The following is a 25,370-nucleotide window of genomic DNA, read 5'->3' as shown; positions in this document are numbered from 1 at the left end:
GGACACAGAGTGTGATCTGACAATGACACCCCCTGTCATTATGACACCCCCTGTCAATGACACCCCCTGTCACCATCTGTCATTATCCTCCCGATAATGACAGATCCACACCAGAGCACATTGCCATTGCTCTGACAAGAAGAGCATATATGGCATGTGATCCCTGTTCTCAGTTGGGCTAGAGATGATTTGGAATAGGTCCATGGGCCACTTACAAGGCCAAACCCAGGGATGGCAGATTGAAGTTCCTCAGGACCACAAATCTGAGGAATTCCAATGCCACCCCTGAGATGGCCTCCAGGCTCCAGTAGCTCAAGTAGGGAGGTTGCCATGCAGCAAATTGTTGTGAGTGTACCTACTTTTATTGAACATTAATACAAACAATAATAAACCAATGCCTATCACTTTATTAAAACTATACTATTTAACAATGCAGAAGAAAAATATGCTTTTTGAAGCATGGCATTTAGTTCCCTTGTTACAAATACAAGAACTTGCAGATAAAAGACATAAAATGTCTCTACATGGGGCTCCCCTTGAGATGCACCCGAAGACTACAGCTAGTTCAGAATGCGGCCGCGCGGGCTATCATGGGGAGTACCAGGTACTCCCACATAACACCTCTCCTGCGCGAGCTGCACTGGCTGCCTGTGGTTTTTCGGGTGCGTTTCAAGGTGTTGATTACCATCTTTAAAGCGCTCCATGGCACAGGACCTAGTTACCTGCGGGATCGCATCTTACCTCATACATCCCTGCGACCAATTCGCTCCCACAGGGAGGGACTCCTCCGGGTGCCGTCCACTAAGCAATGCCAACGGGCGGCGCCCAGGAGTAGAGCCTTCTCTGTGATGGGCCCAACCCTCTGGAATGACCTCCCCCCCGATATTAGAACCACTACCGACCTCCGCTCCTTCCGACAGAAACTCAAGACCCACCTGTTCCAATTAGCTGGCTTGGCCCATTTATAGTCCCATTTTTAACCTCCTGGCAAACATTTTATTATGGGGTAGCTTTTTTAGGGGTAGTTTTTAATGTATCTCCAATTTTAATTTTAACTATTATTGTACAGTTTATATGTTACCTCCTCCATCTATATTTATTTATATTTATGTATTTATATTGTGTTTTAATATGACTGTACACCGCCCCGAGTCCCTTCTGGGAGAGGGCAGGGTTTATAAATTAAATAAAAGTTAAAAGTTAAAGTTAAAAATACACTCCAAGAGAACGCCTCAAGTCAGGAGAGAAAAACTCTGGCTGAGTGTCAAAAGGTTGTCTGTATGGCATTACCCAAAAATCTACAATCACCAATCCAGTTCATGGGCCATACAACTTGATTAAAAATGTCATATCTGGGCTACAGCTTCCCATCCCTCAATTACACATGATTGTGACATGGAAATGTTTGTGATCAGTTGAAAAATAATAAGGGATGTGTCTGTCAGAAAAAGGAAAAGATATTATTTCTTTTGATGAACAGAACATGACTCAAAAAACACATTGGAAAGTTTCATTTTCCACTTATCTGTCACCATTCCAGAAGAAAAAGAAACACAGAGATGTAAGTACTTTGTAAAAATGAATATAGACAATTAAAAGATCATGGAAAAAGATAAATAAGAATGCCTTCATATGGATAGTTATATCTATAATTTTATCTACAGAGTGCATGTTTGGTAAAATCCATACATATTTTATTTGGATTAACTGATAATTAAGACTGGAAGTAAACTGGAAGGAATGACATGTCAAAATTAACTCCAGATGTTCTTGCCTGCACTGCAAGTACAAATAGACTTGGTCATATGACCCGTGTATCTTAACCACTAGGTCTATGGGGTGTCATCCACAAGGGTAAAAGAAAACTCTTATACTTCTAAATTAAAATAGCACAAAGTGGAAAGAGGCATATGTCAGATCTCATAGAATGAATGTTAGTGTAAGAACAGGAACCCACCGACCAGCAATGATAGAAACATCCATTTAAGCTCCGTCACCAAATGCAAAATTGAAAGTCAAGTTAGAATTGTTCCCAATGCTACCTGAAACTGCAGAAGATACTGCTTCATGGAGAGGTTAAGTCTGAAGCAAGCCAATGAATGCATTCACGTTCATTAACAAGTTGCTCATAATTGGGGTTTCTAAAGTCACAGAAACACCCAGCACCTTATCCCAAAGCCTCAACAGAATTGATCCCTTACTATTCCAAGCATTTCTTTCTTTGCTTCTGTAGCGATTTTCCCAAGGTGGCTTGTAAAGCAAAATTATGTGAAAGTTTTACTCTTAAAATTATCAGTAAGAAATTAAAGAGCCAGCATGTTTGTACGTTATGTTAACTCATAAAATCCTTTCGTTTTTGGCCTTACATGTTTTGGGAACTTAGCCAATTGTGGCTAAATTCAGTAAACGTGGTAAATTAATCCATACCTTCACCCAAGGTGTGAACACAGCTTAAGAGTTGTTTGATGGGAGAAAAGTAGTTTGCCAATTAAGCTCTTGCTTTGCATCCAAAAAATTCCCAACTTCAGTCCATAAGATCTCCAAGTTGTCATCTAAATGCTGGAGAAAAATCATACTGATCTAGATCAACCATTGCTCTGACTAGACAGTTCCCTAAAAAGGGGGGGGGGGATTTTAGGGCAGTTTCCTAAAAAAATAAAATAAAAGCTGTGCTGCATGAAAAGCTTCAACTGCATATCAAATTCTCATGCAGCAAGAGAGAGGAATCTCTGCCCCACCCTTTGGAAAGTCCAGGAACACATTGCATCCTCCATGACCACTGCATTCTTGGCTGAGGTTTGAAAACCTATGATTTATGGAGGATTGAGCATCCCCCAAATCTGGTTACTTTTTTAGGCCAATTGGAAATCTTGAACAAACTTCAACTTAAGTATTTCTATTTATTAAAAGAAAATACTACCTGCCATTTTGCAGGCTGGAAACAATAAACAAACACTTTTTGGTTTTGAGAAGTTGTTAGAACTGAGGTGTTATCCCTAGGGAAATTCCTGCAATTTTTATTTCCTTGTCTTTCTCTCATTATATTATATTATTGAAAGAAATCTCTAAATGATTATACTTCAGACACATGAAGAATGATGAGTTTTATACTTACCCTACATTGATCACAATTCCCCTTTCTCTCTTTTGGCTCAGGTTTTTAATTTAGATGCTGCACAAGCAATTTAAAAGGTCTATTATCCTGAGAACCATTGGACAGCATTTGGCGACAGTGAAAAACAGAAAACTTAGATGCTGTCAGGATGCCATCAGGAAGCCCTATATCTATATTGGGTATGTGTGTGTTTCTATACATAAAACAGGAGTAATCTTTTTTAAATAATTTTATTGATTTTTTAAAAAATAAAAAATAAAAGACAAGACAAACTAAACACAGAAAGGAAAAGAAAACTAGAGAATAGAAAGAAGAGGCAGGAATCTTTGTTAAAATGAAGCTATACTAAAGATCATTCTCTTCTCCAATAAAATATATGGAAAATTGCGACCTGGGGAAAAGATTTATCAATTCCACTAATATATTTTTGTTTAGATTTTATTATAAAGATGAATTTTTTCTTGGGCACTTATAAACTCTACTAACAAACTTTTGTTTAGATTTTATTATAAAGATGCATTTTTTCTTGGGCACTTATAAACTCTACTAACAAACTTTTGGTTAGACTTTATTATAAAGATGTAATTTTTCTTGGGTCGGTGGGGAGGAGATGTGATATAAATGTCAAAAAAAATCTTTTTTGTTTTCTAGATAACTATAATAATAAGAAAATGTTGATGGATAATGTTTAATGATTTTTATATGTCTTGGCATTGGTAAAAGCAATTAGATATAAGCCTTAGATAGTGAGTTGGGGAAAAAAGGGAATATGCTATAAAAGGGTAATTATTGGAGATTTATAGGAATAGCTAATGAATGCCAGTAGATGGTTGTGTCTTCAAGTGCAAATGATTCTAGATAAAAGCATATTTAAATAATTACAGCTAAATGAGAATGATGGTATATTGATGGTAAAATACATAAAGATCTTCAATTTTAAAATGTAAATTAAAAATATGAAGGATGAATAATAACGCACAAAATTCATTTGTAACCAATTGACATGCTTTCTACAAGATGTAATGAAGAATGCTTTTGTATTTTTGTTTAATTAAAACAATTTTTAAAAATCAAGTATATATGTGTGTGTGTGTGTGTTGTATTTGTGCTGATAAATAAATAAAGGGAGACTATCAGCACAAATACAACACAAATATAAAAAGGCAACATTAGAAATAAAAAATATTCTAGTGGACAATCATTTAAATATGAGCCAGCAGTGTGCAGCAGCTGCCAAAAAAGCCAACACAGTTCTAGGCTGCATCAACAGAGGGATAGAATCAAGATCACGTGAAGTGTTAATACCACTTTATAATGCCTTGGTAAGGCCACACTTGGAATGCTGCATTCAGTTCTGGTCGCCACGATGTAAAAAAGATGTGGAGATTCTAGAAAGAGTGCAGAGAAGAGCAACAAAGATGATTAGGGGACTGGAGACTAAAACATATGAAGAACGGTTGCAGGAACTGGATATGTTTAGCTTAAGAGAAAGAAGGACTAGGGGAGACATGATAGCAGTGTTCCAATATCTCAGGGGTTGCCATAAAGAAGAGGGAGTCAAGCTATTCTCCAAGGCACCTGAGGACAGAACAATAAGCAATGGGTGGAAACTAATCAAGGAGATAAGCAACTTAGAACTGAGGAGAAACTTCCTGACAGTTAGAACAATTAAACAGTGGTACAGCTTGCCTCCAGAAGTTGTGAAGTTGGGGGTTGGACTAGAAGACCTCCAGGGTCCCTTCCAACTCTACTATTGTATTGTATTGTATTGTAAATATGGTTTTCTGCCTGAGTTCAAAGGAGGTCTGTGAGACTGCTGACCCACCCCTCCTCACAAGGAACACCTGGCTTGAGTTTATTTAATCAGAGGCAAGGATGAGGTGTCTTTATTGGGAACAATTGTTTTGCCTTGCCACACACTTACCAGCCTTGGAAAAAAAACCTCTGCTTTGGATTGTGTTTCTACCCTGTGGACTCTGAACCTTGCCTTGTGGGTCCTGAACCTTGTTAGACTTCTGGACCATGCCTTGCAGGCTTGCACCTTACTTTTGGACTATGGACTTTCTCCCTGCCTTGTGAATTGGCTCTTATTTTTGATTGTGGGACTATGTTGCACTGACTGTGGGTGGCTGCCTTTGGGAAAGTTTGGGGTGGAACTTTAGTGGCTGTTTCAGGGCATTTGTCATGGGATAGCAGAGCAATAAATGTCTTTATTGAAGCATGCATCTGCCTAGGTGCCCTGCTCATAACAAGCTTCTACTGTGGTTTGAATTTCTACTCAAACCCGTTAAGTTGCAAGCAAGGGCAGGTAAAAAGAGAACAAACTAGGAATTGATAAAACCTAGGAATGTTTTGTCATCATATGCAGGATGGACCTTGACTTGTTTCTGGCTTTTTCAATATATCGTGGCATAGTATGATCACAGCTTAATAGTTAATAAAGTTTGATAGTGTTTCTTGTGCCCTTTTCAATCTATTCTTCAAACTGCTACTTAAATTGGTGCTTTCCAATGAACTGCAAAGCAGCCCCCATGTATAAGAATGAAACTCCAAAATTTGCAAATACTGTAAAATGATAAAGCCCCTTCACTGAAGATATATTCATAATTTATAAGTATAATATTATAAAGTTATAATACATAATGGCTCATTGTGGATTGGCTGGTACTGTGGTTGATATTGGGACTCTTGGGGCTGAGATAAAGTGATTGGCCCAGCCAGCTTTCATGCCTAAGGGAAGACTAGAAACTGGCTCAAATGAGCACCTTGACCACTACATATTGGCTCTTTCATTCTCATATAAACACATACAAATACACGCATGAATGAATGAATGAATGAATGAATGAATGAATGAATGAATGAATGAATGAAAAAAAGCACCAGGACACTCAATGAGGACATGATATACTGACTGTGGAATTATAGCTGATATTCTTGGAAGGAGATATGGAAAACTGGGAGTAAAGGCAGGGAAAATAGAGCAGAACTTGTGGTCTTTTGCTATAGCTAGACCCCTATACTTGGAGCTTTCTACTGGTAATAGTTTGCTGTGGGTTCCATTATGTATCCACAAACAACAAAGATAAGCTCATTTCTGTTCATGTCTCATCTAAGGAAACTAATACATGGTAGAGCTGTTCCAGAATTTGCCAGCTGGAGGAATATGTAACGAGATATCTATTTCTTTACAGAAATTCTAATAAAAATATAGATCTCAGTTTGTCATTTAAAAACCAAATGTGAATTGTATTTCTAACACATCCTTCTTGTTGCCTAGCCTCAAGCTTTCTTTGTGAAATACATGTATAATCTCATTACAGTGTTATTACACTTTCAGTTTTGATTAGGAATTTTTCAGTTCAGTTGGTCTGCAAGCCTGCAAACATGCTTGTGGAAGAAATTAGCAATTTCTTTCAAATCCACAATGATGCATTGCACCAATATGCTCTCTGTTTATAACTATAGAAAAGGGGAAATTAGCAAGACACTTTGCATGGATTTGCTGGAGAATGAATCGACACTTCTGTAGATAACATAATGGAACATGTCCTTAATGCAAGAATACAAATGCCTTTAAAACGTAAATCAGAGTTAATTATGCTTCCATTGATTTCTTAACTGGGAACTTAAAAAGTTTTAATGCCACAGTTAAAAAACTGCCAATAAGATCTGACTTTGGTTTGTGACAACCTGCTGCAGTAGCAGAATGATGATACATTTGAATGCTTTGCATCTCTCCAACATAAAACATGTTTGTGCTGCAATTTCAGAATATAAAAGTTCTATAGCAAAAGATCAGAAGTTCTGCTTTCAAAATTCTAAGAAAAGCTTTTTCTACTTAGATCACTGGTGCATCCCAGTTCAGAATAGGTACCCCCTCCTTGGATTCAACCATTGCATCAAACTATGTTTTCTTAACAATGGTTTTGCAATGGAGTCACAATTATGCTAATATGTGATCATGGACTGCTAGAAACCTTACATAGTTTTAGACAGGGCCTTTCCAGCCCTACCTAGGGATGCCAAGCACTGAAATTGAATGTAGACTTATGAATTCTGTATCTCAGCAGACATCATTTGGTTTCAATCACTCTGTGGTAGAGACCAATTCTTGGTGTTATCATCCTCTTTTATTCACTGCTAAGCAGCTGCACCTGAATTAGACTATTTAAAAGTCATAGAAATGTTAGCACTCCTGCTCTGAATGGTGCAGCTTTATGGTGCATGTTCTCTCCCCTCCAGGCAGAGCCTCGATCTCATCATTTTTGTCACAATCTCTGCCTTTTTATTTTTACCATATTCTCCAGATGCCCCTACGTGCCTCTCTTTCTTGTATTTCCCTACTAGCAAATTTACTGGATTTTCTACAACAGTGTTTCTCAACCTTGGCAGCTGGCTGGGGAATACTGGAATTTGAGGTCCACGCCTGTTAAAAGTTGAAGAAACATGGATACAAAAGTGAGTGCAAGGCATGAAAGGAATACATTGGCATGGCTTGTTTATATAGAAAGAGTAAATAAATGACTGAATTGCAAAACTAATATATGGAGGAAGAGTCAATAGGTCAAGAGGGAGGGAAAGACTGAGATCTTTTCTTGTATGGAGCTGAACTCTATACATTTTAAAGTTGCTACGGTCGAGAAACACTCACTTAGATATCAACTGTTCCCGATTGGGCTCCCATCTTAGTTGTAACCAGATCTAATCTTGCTTAACTTCCAAGCCCAGACAAGGTCAACTAGGAGTTACTATTTGCTGAGATATCCCATCTGGTCTTTGGATCTAATTGTTCAATTAGGAAGTAGGAATTAGGAATATGGGAAGTAGTGGTCCCCAATATTTTTGAATATGAAGTAAGCATTTTACCTTTGCACCAAACAATCCAGATTTATAGCTACACTAAAAATGCTACTAATTTGCCCACACAGACCTATCATTTGATCTCCCTTTTTTTAAAAAAAACAGTATTTTTTTCAAAGGGAATTGTATTTATTCTGTGCTGCATCCACAATTACCTCCTACACTGATAGCTTACTATGACAACTGGTCTTTTAAGCTTTGCTCCCTGTACTTCTTACCAACTAAGAAATGTGTTTACACAAAAACTGGTAACAGCTACCAATTTAACAATCTTCAGATGGGGGTTATGACTTTACTCTAAATGGGGATGGGTATTATTGATGGTCATAGAACTACCTCCCAGCAATTAAGCAGATAATCATTTTAGTTCAGGGTCTATTCCTTCTGAAAATAGATTGTTCATGCTGCTTATGAGGGAAGAAGCATGAAAAATGGACTTTTAGATAGCCATATATACATACACACATACACACACACACACACGTATGTATGTACGTATGTATGTATGTACGTATGTATGTATGTACGTATGTATGTATGTATGTATATGTGTGTTACAACCCCTGGTATGCCCAAATATGGGAGGGAGCTCACTACTCCCCCTTTCTGTCCTCCGGCTCATTACAGAACACCATCCAGGCAGAAAACCATATTTTTATTTTTAATGTTGCCTTTGCTATGTTTGTGTTGTATTTGTGCTGATAAATAAATAAAGGGAGACTAGCATAGATCTATTTCAAGCTATTTAGCTCTCATCAGCTAGCCATACCCTTACTGGGATTAGAACCTGGACTGTATTACATATTAGGGTATGGCTAGCTGATGAGAGCTAAATAGCTTGAAATAGATCTATACTAGTCTCCATTTATTTATTTATCAGCACAAATACAACACACACACGCACACATGCACACGCACATGTGTGTGTGTATGTGTGTGTGTGTGTGTTGTATTTGTGCTGATAAATAAATAAAGGGAAACTAGTATAGATCTATTTCAACCTATTTAGGTCTCATCAGCTAGCCATACCCTTACTGGGAATCGAACCAGGGCTGTATTGCATATTAGGCCGATGTAATTGCCACTAAGCCACAGGCTCTCTTCCTTATCAGCTAGGCCAGGGAAATAGGTATGTATTTGTGTTACAACCCCTGGTATGCCCAAATATGGGAGGGAGCTTGTATTTGTGCTGATAAATAAATAAAGGGAGACTAGTATAGATCTATTTCAACCTATTTAGGTCTCATCAGCTAGCCATACCCTTACTGGGAATCGAACCAGGGCTGCATTGCATATTAGGCTGATGTAATTGCCACTAAGCCACAGGCTCTCTTCCTTATCAGCTAGGCCAGAGTAGTGAGCTCCCTCCCATATTTGGGCATACCAGGGGTTGTAACACAAATACATGCATATGCATATGCATATGCGTATGCCTATACGTATACATATACATATACATATACATATACATTTCATTTCTTGGGGGGGGTGAAATAGCAAAATATATTTTGCCTATAATTATAAATGTGACCAATCTTCTGTTCCACCCTCAACTATAAATCACATTTTTTTTAAAAAAATGAAAGGATAAATAATGAAAGATGACTATGGAGACCAAGCTCAGTCTTGCTTATAAAGACAACGGAAGCATGCCATCTTGCCCCACCAGCTTTGGAGTTGAAGGGCATAACAAAAAGTTTTCAAAGTTCCCAAAGTTTTCAGATCATCACCTCATTTGTAGAATTACAATCCAAAATCCGCCTTCGTTATGAGCATGAAATCATTGCATGGCTCTCTCCCTTCCTCCTCCTCTAGGGCCGAGAGCAGAATCGTTTATAGCCGCCTGTCCGAGGGGGGGGGAATCCCCCTCCCTCCAGTCACGCTTCTCCGAGACGAGTTGAAAACAGCTCTAAAAACAGCTGGCAGTTTCTCTTTTTTTTTTAAACAAGCAAGGGAACGGAGGGAAGTTTCCACCTCACCACACAGCAACCGCGTCCTTCAGATAGTGTGTTCTTCCAGCTGCCTCCTCACGAAGACGCGGCAGCGCCTCCCCATCATGCCTCCCAGTGCCTAGGGCGAAGCGGGGGGGGGCCTGGCCGCCGCCAACTCAGGGGATTCCCCGCTACGCCGCCCCTTTGGCAGGAACCTCTACGGGGCGTCCTGTGCCCCCCAAGCAGTGAGGGGCCCACCAGAAGAGCGAGGGGCGAGCAGAGCCTGCCCGTCGCGATCAGCAGCCGGAACCAGAAGTCCAAGCTCAGTCTTGTTGGACTCCAAAACTCATGGGCGCAAAAGATACATGTCTGCAGTGGTATATGAAGCTGGTTCACACCAGCCTGTGAGTGCCGACTAATATTTTTGGAAATTTTGCAAGCCAGTTGAACTCAATGCTGAGATACGCAGCACACTATCGTTAGCTTGGTGGCTAGCAGCAGCAATGGAGCTGGAAGAGCTAATAGTTAAATAGTTATCAGCACACTTCTATTGCTTTTTATAAGCACTCCAAAAGTCTCTGGTGAGCCACTGTGAGAAACAAAATACTTGCCTCAGACAGGCCTTGGCAGCAGGGGTATTCTTGTGTTTTTATGTGCCACCCCTCCAGAGATGATGTCTCCAGAGATAATGTCAAAGTTGCTATTTCTTGTCTTTGCCCACTATGATTTACTAGATATGTTTTCCATTTTTTGTCATCAAAATGTTTTCAGTTTTTTATATTGATTTCAATTGCTATAAACCAACCTGAGTGACTTATGCTTGGAGGAAGGAATAAGGGGAAATTTGTGTGCAAGAGAGGCGGGGAGGGAGGGATATATATACATACATATATACATACATACACATACATACATACATACATACATACATACATACATGCATAATTTACTGATTGGTACAAATTCAATGGAGCTTGATCAATAAACACAGTAATTTTCAACACTGGATTTTTTTATAGAGTCACATACTTTGTTCATGTGAATTTTTTTCAGAACACAAAAATTTCAATATTTCCTTACTGGATTTTACAAAGCAGTTTTTAAAAATACTGCAAATATTTCTGAAACTTTCACCACTCTGCATCTCCAATGGCTTTGGAGAAAATGTAGTCCTTTCCCCCAAAGCACATCACACCATCTTTCAAGTAGAATTTCCATCTGTTCTTACTTCGCTGAACCTAATGAAAGACAAAATATCAGCTCCCTCAGTCATGGCTTTGAAAACATTTGCATCCTGGCGATTAGAAAGTCCACTAACAGAAAAGACGCTTTACTTTATAAGCGATGAGAAAGTTACTTGATGTACCAGTCCAATATTAGAACCAAAACCAAGGGTGGGGGGTAAGTCATCAATGCAAACCTTACAGTAATTAAGAAACAAGAAAAACACTGCAGAAAGAAAACTCCTGTTACAATTCCAGTGATGATACCTTCTGGGATACTCTATTAATATGTCCTCCATTTTGGCCCCTGATTATGCTCATTTATGTTTATGGGGATGAGAAAACCCTCATACTTTTTCACTGGGTGGCAAATTTTACTGTTCCTCTCAATTTGCTGCTCTCTCTCTCTCTCTCTCATAATGTAAGGGACAGCACTTGCATGATTTTCATGACAGGACCTTGAAAAAGTGCTGAGAAATCACATTAAAGATGCTTTCTGCCTTTCTCACAGCCATCAAGCTACTATTCTCAAGATCTCCTGGGCAACTGAGAAAAGTGTTACATCAGTTCACCTCGGTGGTGTGCATAGATTTGTTTGAACATCACTTGGGCCTTTATGAGTTACTCTTTTCCTCTCTCACTTAATCAGAATTGTCCTAAGCAAGCTTTTGGAAATAGGCCATGCCAGCTCTGAAGCAGAGAGAAATGAAGCACCGACACCTGTTCAAACACCTGTTCATCTCTGTTATGCCAAGATCTGTTTTCCATTTATCTAATTCTTTCCTTATCTCCCCAGCCTCCTATTATCAAAAATGTAGTGTGTCTAAAAGTACATGCCCATGATAACCACTTATCTAGCATTATGAGGAAAATTCACACTTAAGATGACTAGATTTCTTAATGAATCAAAAGGTCCAATTCTTTTAAAGAATGGCAACCTTTAACCATATGGTTCTACTCAGTTTTCATTCTATTTGCATGGCTTTCTGAAACCTCAGCAAGCATCTGAGAGATTTCAGCTGCACAATTCCATAAAAAGACAACATACAACTGAAAAGGTCATCATTCACCATAGGCTTGTTGTCACATTTTTTGCTGTAATCTTTCACTAGTTCATGGGCATGGGGATTAATAAGCATGCTATTCAACTATATAAATATAAGAGAGGATTCATATTAACACAGAATTAAGCAAGCATGTTATTTGGGTACTTCTATGTCAGTTCTTGTATACATATATTGTATCTATTTTTAACTACAGGCCTACAAAATCTATTTTTAACTACAGGCCTAAAATATAAATGTATTAGGGGCCTGCCCCAATCTGGCACTATGGAACTAGGTAAAAATATCTGTTATCGTCTCAAATTTTCCAACACCAGGAAATAAGAACTCCTGACATATTTGATGTTTTAAGGAAGGCTGACTTGAAGTCTCAGAGGTCATTTAAAAAGAAAAATACTTAAACGTACCTTGTCATATTGGCATACAATTATATTATCAGTGTCAAAAACATCAGGTGTGTCTTGCTCACTAACATCATCACCGGAATTTAAAGGATCCTGCAAAGAAACGAACGCCCCAGAAGTTTAACCTAAAAAGTTTTGACTAACATTTAACTATTTTATTAAAATAGGCTGCACCTAACTGTTATTGTAGTACACTGCAGTACAGGAATAGTTGCCTCTACAACAAGGATCAAACAAATTCACAGAATTATCTTGTCTACTTTGGTACCTGATGCAGGATCTGCAAAGCAGGGTACAGCTCAGACAGCATCACAAATGGTTGCCAGACTCTACAAATGTACCTGGCGCCAAACAGAACACATCACTTCCTCAAAGGCTCTGTTGTGCTTTTTTCAAGTAAAAATTCAGGAAATTGCCCTGCATCAGTACTATACCTATAGCAGCTATGTTGCAGCATGCACCTTACTGAACATTATATCTTTTCTTTCAACTTCACAGATATTAAACAGAGCTCTCAGACAAGTATGCTTCCCCAAAAGAACAGCTGTCTGCTTTCTTTCTATTAAAAAAAACAATATTCTGAGGGTTTAGCAATAAATGACTTCAGATTATTTTTTCTGCTAATACAGTTCAGCTTTCCTCACTTTCATCTTTCAAAAGGTGTGTGTCCTGTCTCAATTACTTCTCCACTCCCCTTTCTGCCTTCTGGAAGGTAAATTCTGTACACTTCGTTTTTATTAACCAGGCTTTTGTACATTTTTCCAATTAAATATTTTTCAGCACCAATACTCAATATTTTAAAAAACAAAATGCAAAATTGTTTCTGTGGAACCAGGACAGGGAACAGCTTTGGGATTTGCAGGAATCAAATTAATCTATGTTGTGCACACACAGTTGCCAGAAGCAATAAGATACAAGTTATTTCCAAGAAGTTGCAAATCTAACTAAAAGAGAGCATACAATGAGTTAGTGTCTTGCCCAGAGATGAACACTACAAATTTATAATCCCCCTCAAGCTAGATGATGTATAAACAATACATGTAGATTTCCCATTATTGTAACACTGGTAGTCAACTTATGACCACACATGAGGCCAAAATTTATGTTGCCCAAAATTAATGTCTCACTTAGTTTTGCCCCATTTTATGACTTTACTTGCCATAGTTGTTGAGGGAATTGCTGCAGTTGTTATGTTAGTAGTAGCACGGTTGTTAAGTAAATCTGGCTTCCTCACTGACTTTGCTTGCCAGATCATCACAAAAGGTGACCACATGACCATGGGACATTGTAACCATCATAAATAAGAGTAAGTTGCCAAACACCTGATTTTAATCACATGACTATGGGGATACTCCAATGGTCATAAGTATGAAAAATTGTCATGTCACTTTTTCAGTGCTGTTGTAACTTTGAGTAGTTACTAAACAAATTGTTGTAAGTCCAGGACTGTCTGTACACTACCTGCATGACACGCAGTGACGTGCAGTCAGGGGAGGCAGGGGAGGCACAGCCTCACCACTGTCATTATGAAAAGAAAAAAAATGTAAAAGGAAAAAGGTGAGAGCTGAGGTCAGGCTGAGCTAGTTGTTGCCTCACCGTGGATGACTCTGCTTAACTGTTTAAAAAAACCTCTAAAAAAACGCTCTCTAGTATGAGGCAGGAGAACTGCATGCCTCATCTAGTCTGACTTTAGGCATTTTATGATCACTCGAGCAGAGTTAAGCAAGGGTTAAAAGCCTAAAAATTCCTGACGTAGGTGAGGCACACAGTTCTCCTGCCTCACAGTAGAGGGCGCTCGTTTGGGCGGGGTTTCTTCAGAGGACCCGAGGCAAGAGCAGAGTTTAAATTCTCTCTGAAAGAGCTGGAAAAGGTACATGTGGGTCAGAGGGAGGGGAAGGAATTCAAACTTCAAAGTGTAGTTTGATTGCAGGCAGAGCCACGTTGCCTTTTCAAACCTGTAATCAGTGAAGCTGGGCTGGATCCTTCTGGGGCTGGGGGAAAGTGTGTGTAGTCCAATCCAACTTTGTGTGTGTGTGTGTGTGTGTGTACTTGAGAGAGGGGGGAGAGAGGGAGAGAGGGAGGAAGGAGGGGAAGGGAGAAGAAAAAGAAAAAGAAAAAAGGAATCTTCTTTCGCAAAGGAGAAAAACAAATGCTGACTCTTTAAATCAGAACTGAGCATGCCTGGCTGTGGAATTCTGGGAGTTGAAGTCCACAAGTCTAAACAAATTTGAAACCCACCACTGGGTCAGTGCCTCACCAGCCATAAACCTCACCGCACATCACTGATGACACAGGTATCCAATTGTGAGCATTAGATTTGAATGGGGAGATCTGGGTTCTCCTCAAGTCCTTCGAGGGAACCTTGAAGGAATTATATGAATTTAATCTACAGAATGGATGTTTTATAATGTGACCCGATAGCCACATTCAAATAGTAATGAAGAGCTTCACACAGATGACATGGCAAACTAGTGCTCTATTGCTACAGAGAAAAGGCAACACTCTAGTGCTGGACTCCAACACCCATTGAGGCCCAACAAATATGGTCAATCAAGGGACCATGGAAATTATAGTCAAAAATATTGGAGGGCTCCAGGTTGCCCGTTCTTGTTTAACTAATAAGTTTAGATTACAAGAAAGGAGATCTACACTTAACATTAAGAATGATGCCCTATTCATTAGTGGAAAAGAACACCTTCATTAGAGGTCTTTATAGCAGAGGTAAGGACTTAGTAATCCATCAATGGAAGAACTGGATAGCTGTCCACTCTAATTCTGTTTTCTTAATGCAAATTAAGACTATACTGCAAAAGTGAAAGCCAGTCATTCTAAACATTTAAGTTTTACCTCCTCAACAATATCAACTGAGGATTCATCAGCATCGCTGGTACTGTTGAGAGACTGATTGTCTGAAGTGCTATTTTCACCTTCCTCCTCTTCTTCCTCATCCAGGACTTTTAAATCTTCAGCATCAATTATACCCACAAGCTCCTCATCTTCTCCATCTCTTGGACTTTCTACTTCTGCTTTGGGTGAGAGATCACTTGTCCCATCTAGCTGAATGATTTCTTCAAGGTCATTGGAAATAGTTTTCTGGGCCAGCAGATCTGATTCCATTTGCACACTGGTATCTAACTAAAAGGAAGCGGGGATCTGAAAGGCTATGGAGAAGTATGCAGTCAAGAGATAACATCTTTTTAAAACTATACAGTACTTCCTGCCCCCACAACACATTAAAAATATCAAGACTGTTCAACTTTGGTAAAATCAATAGGTGTTTTGCTATTGTTTTAGATGATGATGGATGGATGATTTGATTATTATTATTCATTTACTAAATTTATATGCCGCCCATCTCACTCTGCAAAGCAACTCTTGTGATGAAGCTCATTCCACATTTCTATTCAAGCTGTGTATAAATGAGCCGCGGTGGCAGAGAGGTTAGTGCAGTACTGCAGGTTACTTCTGCTGATCACCGGCTGCCAGCAGTTTGGCAGATCGAATCTCACCAGGCTCAAGGTTGACTCAGCCTTCCATCCTTCCAAGGTGGGTAAAATGAGGACCCGGATTGTTGGGGGCAATGTGCTGATTCTGTAAAACCGCTTAGAGAGAGCTGTAAAGCACTATGAAATGGTATATAAATCTAAATGCTATTGCTAAATACATTCTTAAAATTATATCTACACACTCTCTTCAAGATGTTATATTAAGAATCCTTTAAAAAAAAATAAAAAGCAGCAGAGTTACCTCTTCAACAAAAGAGATGCTGGTTTCATCAGAGAGAAGGGCAGAGTCATCCAAGTCATTGCCCATAATTATCAGCTCAATTATATCATCAGGTTCCGGAGGCTGTTCAACATTCACAGACAATTGTCCCCCACCAGAAGATACGCCTTCTCTTGCTTCTCTGGACCTGAGGTTGTCTACTCCAGATGGCTTTGCAACAGGAACGGCTATCTGGGGAGCCTGTAAAGAACTTGAGGGTTGCAGGCTTACCAGGGTCCCTACTGCAATTTCCCCCTGACTTCTGGTGGCTTCTAGTGTGGCAGCAGTAGCCCCAAGCAAGTCTTTATCCCCCATCTTTAAGTGCTGGGGCACAGGCGGTTTTGAGGTCAGCAAGCTGCCATTGCTGGTTTCTTGAAGAGAAGACATATTTGCCTGTGTAATATTGACTGGGGCTGGCTGAGGCACCAAGGATTGCTTCCCAACTTGCTGGAATATTTGTTGAAGTGGAGTCTGAATGGCAGTTCCTCCACCAGTAGCTTGAGTGACAACCACAGGCATGTTGACTTTATACAAGTGCCCTACAGGAAGAAAAAAAGCAGAAATTGTGGATATTAGGACTATGCAACATTTTTAGATTTAGTCCATAAAGGTCGTTCAAAGCATGCAGGGGTGAAAACACACCAGCTTTTTTAAATAGCACATCTTTTTCCAGAACAATGTGCCAGCTGCTCAAATTCAGGAAAAGACAGGGCTCCTTCAGAAAGAGTGCACTCCAGCACCTTTCAAGAATGGAACCTGAAACGCTGCACAGCCCTAATGAAATCACCTGGCCTAATGAAATTATCAGGCAGCCAACCAGAATGTCTAGTGTTTATTTATTTTATTCCATTTACTGTACGTGGCCACCCAGCCTGCAAGCGAGAATGACTGAACAAACATGCAACTCTTTTGCTGCTCAGACTGCTACCTCCCTCCAACCACTATCGACCAACAGTTAATTCAGCTCTGTAAAGAAGCAGAAATTGATATACAAGCAGGGATGGTTCTAGGGAGATGGAGAAAAGCGCACCTCCAAACTAATAGTTTGCCCCCACTCCTCCATTGAAATTAAAATGGATTTTTTTGTGTTGTGAAGGCAAATTTGGAACAAAGCTCATGCTCCTAAAAATGCATATTGCGCCTTCTGCGTTGCCCATCCCAGAGATTATTTTCCTATTGCAACACGACTGTACACAGACCAGTCTCTTTGCATTTGAAGGCTGCTCATCACAGTATCACAGTATTTCATATACAGAGAGAGAGAGTGCATGCCAGCATAGTAGCCAAATGCATAATTTTGGCCCAGGCACTTGTTCAGTCAGTCCTACATCAGGGAAGAAGCTTTCATCCTGCAGTGGACCAATTCAGGCTAATACCGTTACACACTATTACCTGCCCACAAACATTATTTCTTTTTTTTTTTAACAAAGTTTTATTGGTTTTTTTGAAAAATAACAGGGAAAAGGGTAGTGGAATGGTTACAAATTTTGGCAGTTGCGATGTGCGGTAGGTGCCCCCTCCCTCCATACTCATAATATACATTTACACAAAATTCATTATTAAATAGTAATATATAGTCAGCATATGAGTTCAATTAATAATTTCGACCAATTTATGTCAAGCAGATTTTCTTATTCATTTTTGTGATCTGAGTTTTCTCGGTATTGCCCCATCTCCCCCCGCCGCCAGAGCTCCGGCCCCTCCCGTGTCCTGCATGTCTGTTGTAGGATCATCTGGTTTTTCTAGGAGTGCTTTATTTTTTTCCATAAAGGCCTGCGCCTCTATGGGTGTATTAATTCTAACTCTTGTGTCCTCCCAGAAAATTAGCATACCTTCAGGCATCAGCCATCTGAACCACACCCCTTTCTGGTATAGTTTCTTCGCTAATTGCGAATAGCTTTTTCTTTTCTCCCTCACTTTCTTGGGGATCTGTTTCAGGATGGTTATTTCCCTGTCTTGGTATTTCAAAGCTTGCCCCCTTTGTGCACTCAGAATTTCATCTCTTGTACTTTTTCTGAGAAATTTAATGTGTACCTCCCTGGGTACGTACCCACAAACATTATTTCTTAATTTGGCTACAGAGGAAGGAGAAAGAGAAGAAGAATGCTCCTTCTATCTATCTGTGGATAAGTGAAAGATTATACATTCCCTCTTCAACAAATATTCCCTTTCTTGTTTCTTACATTAGTCTTCCCCCGTTAGCCCCCTATAAATGAGCTGAAATTCAGAATCTGCATGACCATGAACTCTAAATTTATGGGCAAATGAGGAAAGTTGCACATAAGTACAGCACAAATATGACACTGCCTTCATCCCATCTTCAGCCAATACGTGAAAATATTTTAATTCATGTTCGGTTCTCTTGATATTAAAGTATTTGCGTCCTCCTTATTCTTACACTGCCACAAAAAATGTTTCAGGCTTCATCCAGCCCAAAAGAGAAAAAGGCTCCATCTCTTCACCAGTGATCAGCAATCAGCATAGATTAACTCCAAGGTTAATTTCAGACCAACAGTCAAGTAAGCAATACCCCAATCAAGAAACTGCCAAAGAGCCATCAGTAAACAGCCCAACCAAAGAATCTCTAACACCGCTCCCATCCATAGGCAAGACACCAGAATATTAACTGACAGCAAACAGCACTCCTTACTAGCACTGATGATGTTACCTATTTAGGGTAATGAAACGCCTGCAAGAAAACAAGCAAGCTCCGAGAGTACCAAGGATCCTTCATTTCAACCCTGAGCTACAAATATTCTCCTTTATTGATTTTAGGCTTTGTTCCCCAGTATCTTGGAAGGAAGTCAAAGAAGGGGAAAGAAGCAATAGAAGAATAAGGAGAGCAAATTTCATTCCAGCCTTGCTGTCTTAAGAGTGGTTAGCTGGACAGCTAGCACTTCAACGTAGCACTGAAAAGGTACCTTACAATAGCCAGAGGGGCCCATGTTAGGGAAAGCTCCCCTATATGATTTTCCATTGCCTTAAATGCTCTCTAAAGCAGGGAGGTCAAACTCCCGTCATAACGGCGTCATGACGTGATGTATCATGACTTTTTCCCCTTTGCTAAACCAAGCGTGGGCGTGGCTAGAGACTCATCCGGCCTGCAGGCCGGGAGTTTGACATCCCTGCTCTAAAGTATCCAAACTACATTTCTACTAAGCCAGAATGCCCTTCCCCTCTTATCTATTGCTTCATGTTGTGCTTTTGAAGGAAGCTGTAGGAAACTCGCACTGGCTAGGATAAAGTTGCTTTCCAGCATGCAAGCTTCTTTAATTAAAATATCAGCATCAGCATTAGTCTATCAAATCATTATTGTTATTATTTTTCCCCTATACATACACTTGTCCACACTGCAGTTTTCCCTCTCTTCAAAGAATCGGGAAAGCTGAAGATTTTCATAAGGTGGGAGAATTTCTTAGAACAAGCACTTGAATTATAAAATTCATTAAGAGGGAACCAGAACAAATAATTAGGCATTAAGTTTGCAGAAGTTTCAATTATTAACATTAACACGTCACTATTTCCCTGTTGCATTCCCTTGGTAAGTTGCTGTTATTGTTATTGTTATTATACTCACTGCATAAATTATGCTCACGGCCAAGAACTTTAAAATGGGTTGACTTCAAACACCCAGAATTCCCCCAACCAGCATGAAGTGCACCCATCTTAAAAAATCCTGAGGCAGAGAAACACTGATGAAGGCTATACCATTAACTCTTACCAGAGGTTGTCTGAAGAGTCACACCAGGGGGTATTTGGATAGGATAGCTAAGGCCAGAAGGCAGAGAAAGGACGGTCCCACTAGACTGGGAAGACTCCTAGATAAAAGAAAGCTTATCAGGAAAAATCATTCAATATCCAAAGTTGTAGTATCCTACCTCAGAGTAGCCCATGTAATGTTTCATTAACATAAATTACGCAAGTTTATTTTCCAAAAAAAATAGGAAATCGGGCATCAAAGCTTTTATCTCATGTGGCAGGAAATCATGTTCAGTTCTTTGGTGTTATATAGGCTTCCTACATCTTTTGGAGACCTTTTCCTACAACCACCCAGGAGGTTTAATCCTGCAAGAGGAGGCTCTTCTGATATGAAATGCCAAACAATATTTTAATTCTGCATTTCTACACTCTGGCTATGTCTCTGTGAAAAACACTTTTTTTTTCTTTTCCTTTAGAGATCTTCAAAAAAAAAACCACCCAATCATTTAAGAATTCTATCTCCATTAAGGAGATTTTTTTTCCTTGAGCACAGTTGCTTGAACATGTTTCAATCATTTTAGAGGAGCTGACTGGAAAATGAAATTTAGGGAAATTGAATTGATTCTATTCAGCCAACAAAGAATCTTAGAAACATAGAATAATAAGGTTGGAAGGGACCTTGCAGGTCTTCCAGTCCAATCGCCTGCTCAAGCAGGGGACTCTATTCTATTCTGGACAAATGGCTGCCCAGTCTCTTCTTGAATTAATCTAGTTCCATGACAGCAAATTTATGGCACACATGCCGGATGTAGCATGCAAAGCCATCTCTTCGGACACGTGAGCCATCGCCTCGCTCTTCCGGGTTCTGGCCACCTGATCTTTATGCATGCGGGAGCACCAGAAATCAAAAGAGAAGCCACCCGGTGTGCATGCACACATGAGAAAGATAATCTTCCAGTTTCTGGTGCACGTGCACATGCAAAGACCAGGTGGCTAGCGTGCCGGAACACAGAAGAGCAAGGGGAGCAGAGCTGCCAGCCAGGATGGGCAGGCTGGGGTTTCCCTCCCTCCCCACCCAAGCAGGCTTCTTGTGCAGCCCCGGCCCTCCAGCCCGTGGCACTTACACATATCTGTGGTCCAGAGCGCCTGACTAGCTCAGGTGCACAGGGCAGAGTTTGCTGGCTGGGCAGCCACCCGCCCCACCTACTGCGAGAGGGCGGTAGTGGTTCTCATGCTCCCATTCCTGGCCAAGATGCTTGAGCAGCCAGGAGGAAAAGGAGGTGCCACTATCAGGGAGGTGAGCTGCCCTAGGAGGGTCGGAGGAGAGCACAGCATGGAGACGCTGCTCAGGGGCAAGAGGCATGCTGGCCAAGAAGCAACCAGGAAGTGGGGGCTGTGCTGTCTTGTTCTCAGTGGTGGGCTGGGGGGGGAGTGCTTGATCCCGGCCAGAGTTGGCACAAAATTCTCCCGCCTGCTAGCCCCCCAACCCAACCACCGGGAACTTCACCTCTTACCTCCAAGGCCAGGAAGGGGCTCTGGCTTTCCAGTGGAGGGAGACAGCATTCCTCTCCCTGTCCAGGGCTGCAGAAGCAGGTCATAGGTGGGGATGTCCCACAACTTCAATGGGGGCCAAGGGGGCGGACAGGGGGCAGGTAGGCAAGGGGGCAGGCAGGGGGGCAGGAGGGCAGGCACACGGTTGGGCAGGGGGGCACAAGGACCCTCAAAAGACCAGGTGGATCCAGCACATTCACCCCAGACAGCTGGTCTTCATGCGTGCATTCATGGCAGAAATCGAAAGAGGTGCATGCACGCACCGGAAACAGGAAGATCATCTGCTTTTCTGGTTTCTGGTGCACGCGCATGCTCCCATTTCACCACTCAGTGCCAAAAAGGTTCACGCACATTCCCATTTTGGCACTTGGTACCGAAAAGGTTTGCCAATACTGATCTAGATGCACTGTTTTATTGAATTATGGAACTGGAGGCACCATCCAATTGCAGTCTTAAAATCTAGAGCAGACCCAAGGCTCTGTAGCCTTTACCCAAAGACTTCCAGTGAGGGGGGTAGAAGACCTAAATATTTAAATGGAAGTTCCCTTGAATGTTTTTGAAATACAATCCTTCCTGCAAATGTGTGCACTTATATACACCCTTGCAGTTCTTTCATTAATGAAAATAGTCATATAGCTTCAGTTCTCTCTCTCTCTCCCTCTCTCTCTCTTTCTTGGTGTGTGTGGGGGGGGGGGGGTTCAAGTGCTTCACCACACTCATGATGTTTTATGGAGAGTCTATTTTGTAATCCATCCATATTTTCTCACAGTTTCGACCATCTTTTTTCTTCGCAGATAAATAATTCTGCTAACCCTCCACAGGAGTGTATTAAAGTGCAAACTGTTTTATGTCAACAAACATACAGTTGAGCAACAAAGTTTGATCTACAGGTTGATGATCGGTGTATAACTCTTTACCCATGAGAAATGCAAGATACTGCATAATTACAAATTATTCTTATGCAAGCAACATTTCACTTAAAATTTTATGATGAAAAACATAGTCATGCATAAAAAGAGTAATACCAAATGAATGTGAAATGAAAGGCAGAGGAAAACAAAATCAAATAATGACCAATTAATAACAGAGCAGGAAAATACCAAAATGAGATTTAACTCTGCTTTATTGACTTCAGCTAGGCCTTTGACTATGTGAATCAATCGAGAATATGGAATATATTAAAGCTAGGCAGGTAATTCTCAACTTATGACCACAATTGGGACCAGACTTTGTTGTTGAGCAAAGCAGTGGTTATCCAAGATGTCATGTGACCAATTCACTCAACAACTGCAATCCCAGCACTCTCGGTTGTGGTTGTTGAGTGATCTTGTAGCTGTTTAAGTGGACAATCTCCCAGGTAAGGAGAGCAGGATGTCTCAGGATAGTGGGGAAGGTTCTGGAAGGCCCTGCAGGCACCGCATAGAATTTGGGGGGGTGCTGAGGGCAAGACTCTCCACTTTGATGCTGCAAATCCTCCCTGAGGTGAAGAGATTTGTCCTCAGCACCCCACAACTCATGTGTGGGGTGCTGCATCAGGTCTCCCAGAGCTTTGCCTGCATCAGGTCTCCCACAGCTGCCTCCAGTCTCCTGGGGTGCACCATACTTTTTACCTGGGGCTTGGCCCAATTTTGGCAGAAGGTATTTTCCAGCACAGAGACCTGTGTTTCCACCCATGGCTGAATTGACATTTTCACCTTTTCTGAAATGTTAAAATTTTATGGAAATAACAAAGTTACATACTAGTTCAGCTGCTACTGCTGGTGTTGTAGAGTTAGTGAACTGACGCATTCGTCTGCCTGCAGTAACACCTAAAGGGATATTATTTAAATAAAAGATTAAATATCATTAAACAATTGCATTTTTCTTGAATTGTCTTTTCAACTTCAAGTACCTCTGATGTAAATTTGTAGCCTTATCATTTCCCAGCAATATTTATCTATTAACCAAATTTAAATTGTTCCCCATCTCAAATGAATGCCCACTACTGATAATTCTGAGAACAGAATTACACACATTTAGAGGTTGCCCATATAAGAAAGTGCTTCTCTTGCATGTGTAAAATGCACATTTTATATACCCTTGGTGCATGCATTATAAACGAGACAGGCTGACATTAGAATTTGTACTTATTGTTAAAAGAGAATAAGCCCAGAAAAGTTTCATTTATTTGTCACACTTGACCAGCATTAGATTGAGATCACTCATTGTAACTATGCTTTGTTATAAAAAGTTACTATAGCTTAGAAGGAGAATGAGCCAGATTCCCTGGTTTCCCATATCATGATAGTATTTATGATTTGTTTAGTCTATTCCACAGGCAGGAGGAGTCAGCAGGAGTAAACAAATAGCAAGGAAGGAAGACTTCAAAATTTAGGCTTAGTCTGATGTGCAAATAAGAGCCATTACAAGTAACACTAGATTTGAAAAAGGAAACACTTTCACTGAATTATTTCACCATTAGGTTCTGGCTATATTTTTATATCTACAAGAACATTTCTATTACACAATATATCAGCTGGCCATATTCTGCAGACCAAATGTGGCCTCCAGTACCACCTCCGGTATCCAAAATCACTGCATTGAAATTCAGTGGCAAATTTGCTTTTCTTCTTTCTTTTTTTTCATTTTTCTTTAAAAGAAATAACTTTCCAAATATTATGTTCTACTTATCTTAATGCCCATTTTTAAAATAAAATATTAAGACTCCAAACATAGAAAGCCCAAAATGGTCATCCCCATCCCCATCAGGAATGGCACATTTCCTGCAGCCCTCCAAGCTCAAAACATTTTTTTTAAAGGCAAAAGTAGCTCTGGAAAAAAAAAACCCCAAAATTCTCCATCATAATGTTAGCAATTAGCAATGAGTTTGATTCCTATAATTTCCCCTTAAGAGACACCGAATGATGTTGAACTTTGTGTTCTGTATGTCTGAAAAAGGCAAATTATTCTCTATCGTTTCCTACTCATCCCACAGCAGAAGATGCTGGAGCTGAATTGATGTCCATGCTTTCATACTGAGCAATGATTCCTCTCTAAGAGAGACTTTGCTGAAAGAAATCAGTCATCAACCTATTGTCTGCAGGGCTTGGAAGCTGGACGGAAGATGCAGGGTGAACTGGGACAGAACATGATTGTGGTGGAAGAAACCTTCGGTTGCTTTAGACTGCATCACTTTCGTTTCCCAGCGCTGCAAAAAAGAAAAAAATTTAAAACATAGAGACAGAAATGAAAAAAAAGATCAACCAAAGTGCTGTGCATTTTCTTCTTTTTTCATATAATTTATATTAAAAAATGTTAAAAATGAGATAAAATTTAACAATAACCAATATAAAGAAAAGAAATAAAGGAAAAAAGAAAACAGCGGAAAAGCAAGAAGTGTGAGAGGATGAAAAAGAAATAGAGGTAGCTTCTGCTTTTCTTCACAGCAATTACAACTATAAATACTATACAAAATTACATCTTATTCTATGATTACAAAAAAACACCTCTTTTTTATCTCTTTCTAATCATCAAATCCGTAAATCATAAGTTCATTTTTTCTGTTTCATGCAAAATGTCTCTAAGGGGGAAACCTTATAGATATTATGGGAAGCAGGCAGTTGCTCAAGTAACCACAGTATACACCATGTAGGGTTTTAAAGGTAACAAGCAGACCTTGAATCACACTCAACTTCGCTTAGTGTCCACAATCAAGAACAACAACACCATCACTAAATACTGCAGGCGCGAAACAGAAAATCACATGACTGCATTGC

The 25,370-nt window shown here is 40.1% G+C and overlaps 1 protein-coding gene across 1 annotated transcript in view; it reads right to left on the bottom strand.

Moving 5' to 3' along the window:
• Positions 1-10,897: 10,897 nt before the first annotated feature.
• LOC309387452 (stonin-1-like) overlaps positions 10,898-25,370 on the bottom strand; it is a 61,673-nt gene continuing 47,200 nt past the window's right edge. Inside the window, exons 7-13 of the mRNA XM_081943933.1 lie at positions 24,685-24,802; positions 23,356-23,423; positions 20,087-20,183; positions 16,348-16,904; positions 15,448-15,735; positions 12,604-12,693; positions 10,898-11,147 (exon numbers count right to left, since the gene is read on the bottom strand). Of these exons, the coding sequence (XP_081800059.1) occupies positions 11,040-11,147; positions 12,604-12,693; positions 15,448-15,735; positions 16,348-16,904; positions 20,087-20,183; positions 23,356-23,423; positions 24,685-24,802 (1,326 nt within the window). The 3' untranslated portion in view covers positions 10,898-11,039. The remainder of the gene's footprint in view (positions 11,148-12,603; positions 12,694-15,447; positions 15,736-16,347; positions 16,905-20,086; positions 20,184-23,355; positions 23,424-24,684; positions 24,803-25,370) is intronic.

Source organism: Natrix helvetica (genome assembly GCF_964273705.1).
Source record: "Natrix helvetica genome assembly, chromosome: 2".
Taxonomy (NCBI): Eukaryota; Metazoa; Chordata; class Lepidosauria; order Squamata; family Natricidae; genus Natrix; species Natrix helvetica.
The sequence above is the reverse complement of the archived record's forward strand: the minus strand, read 5'-3'. Positions and strand labels throughout refer to the sequence as shown.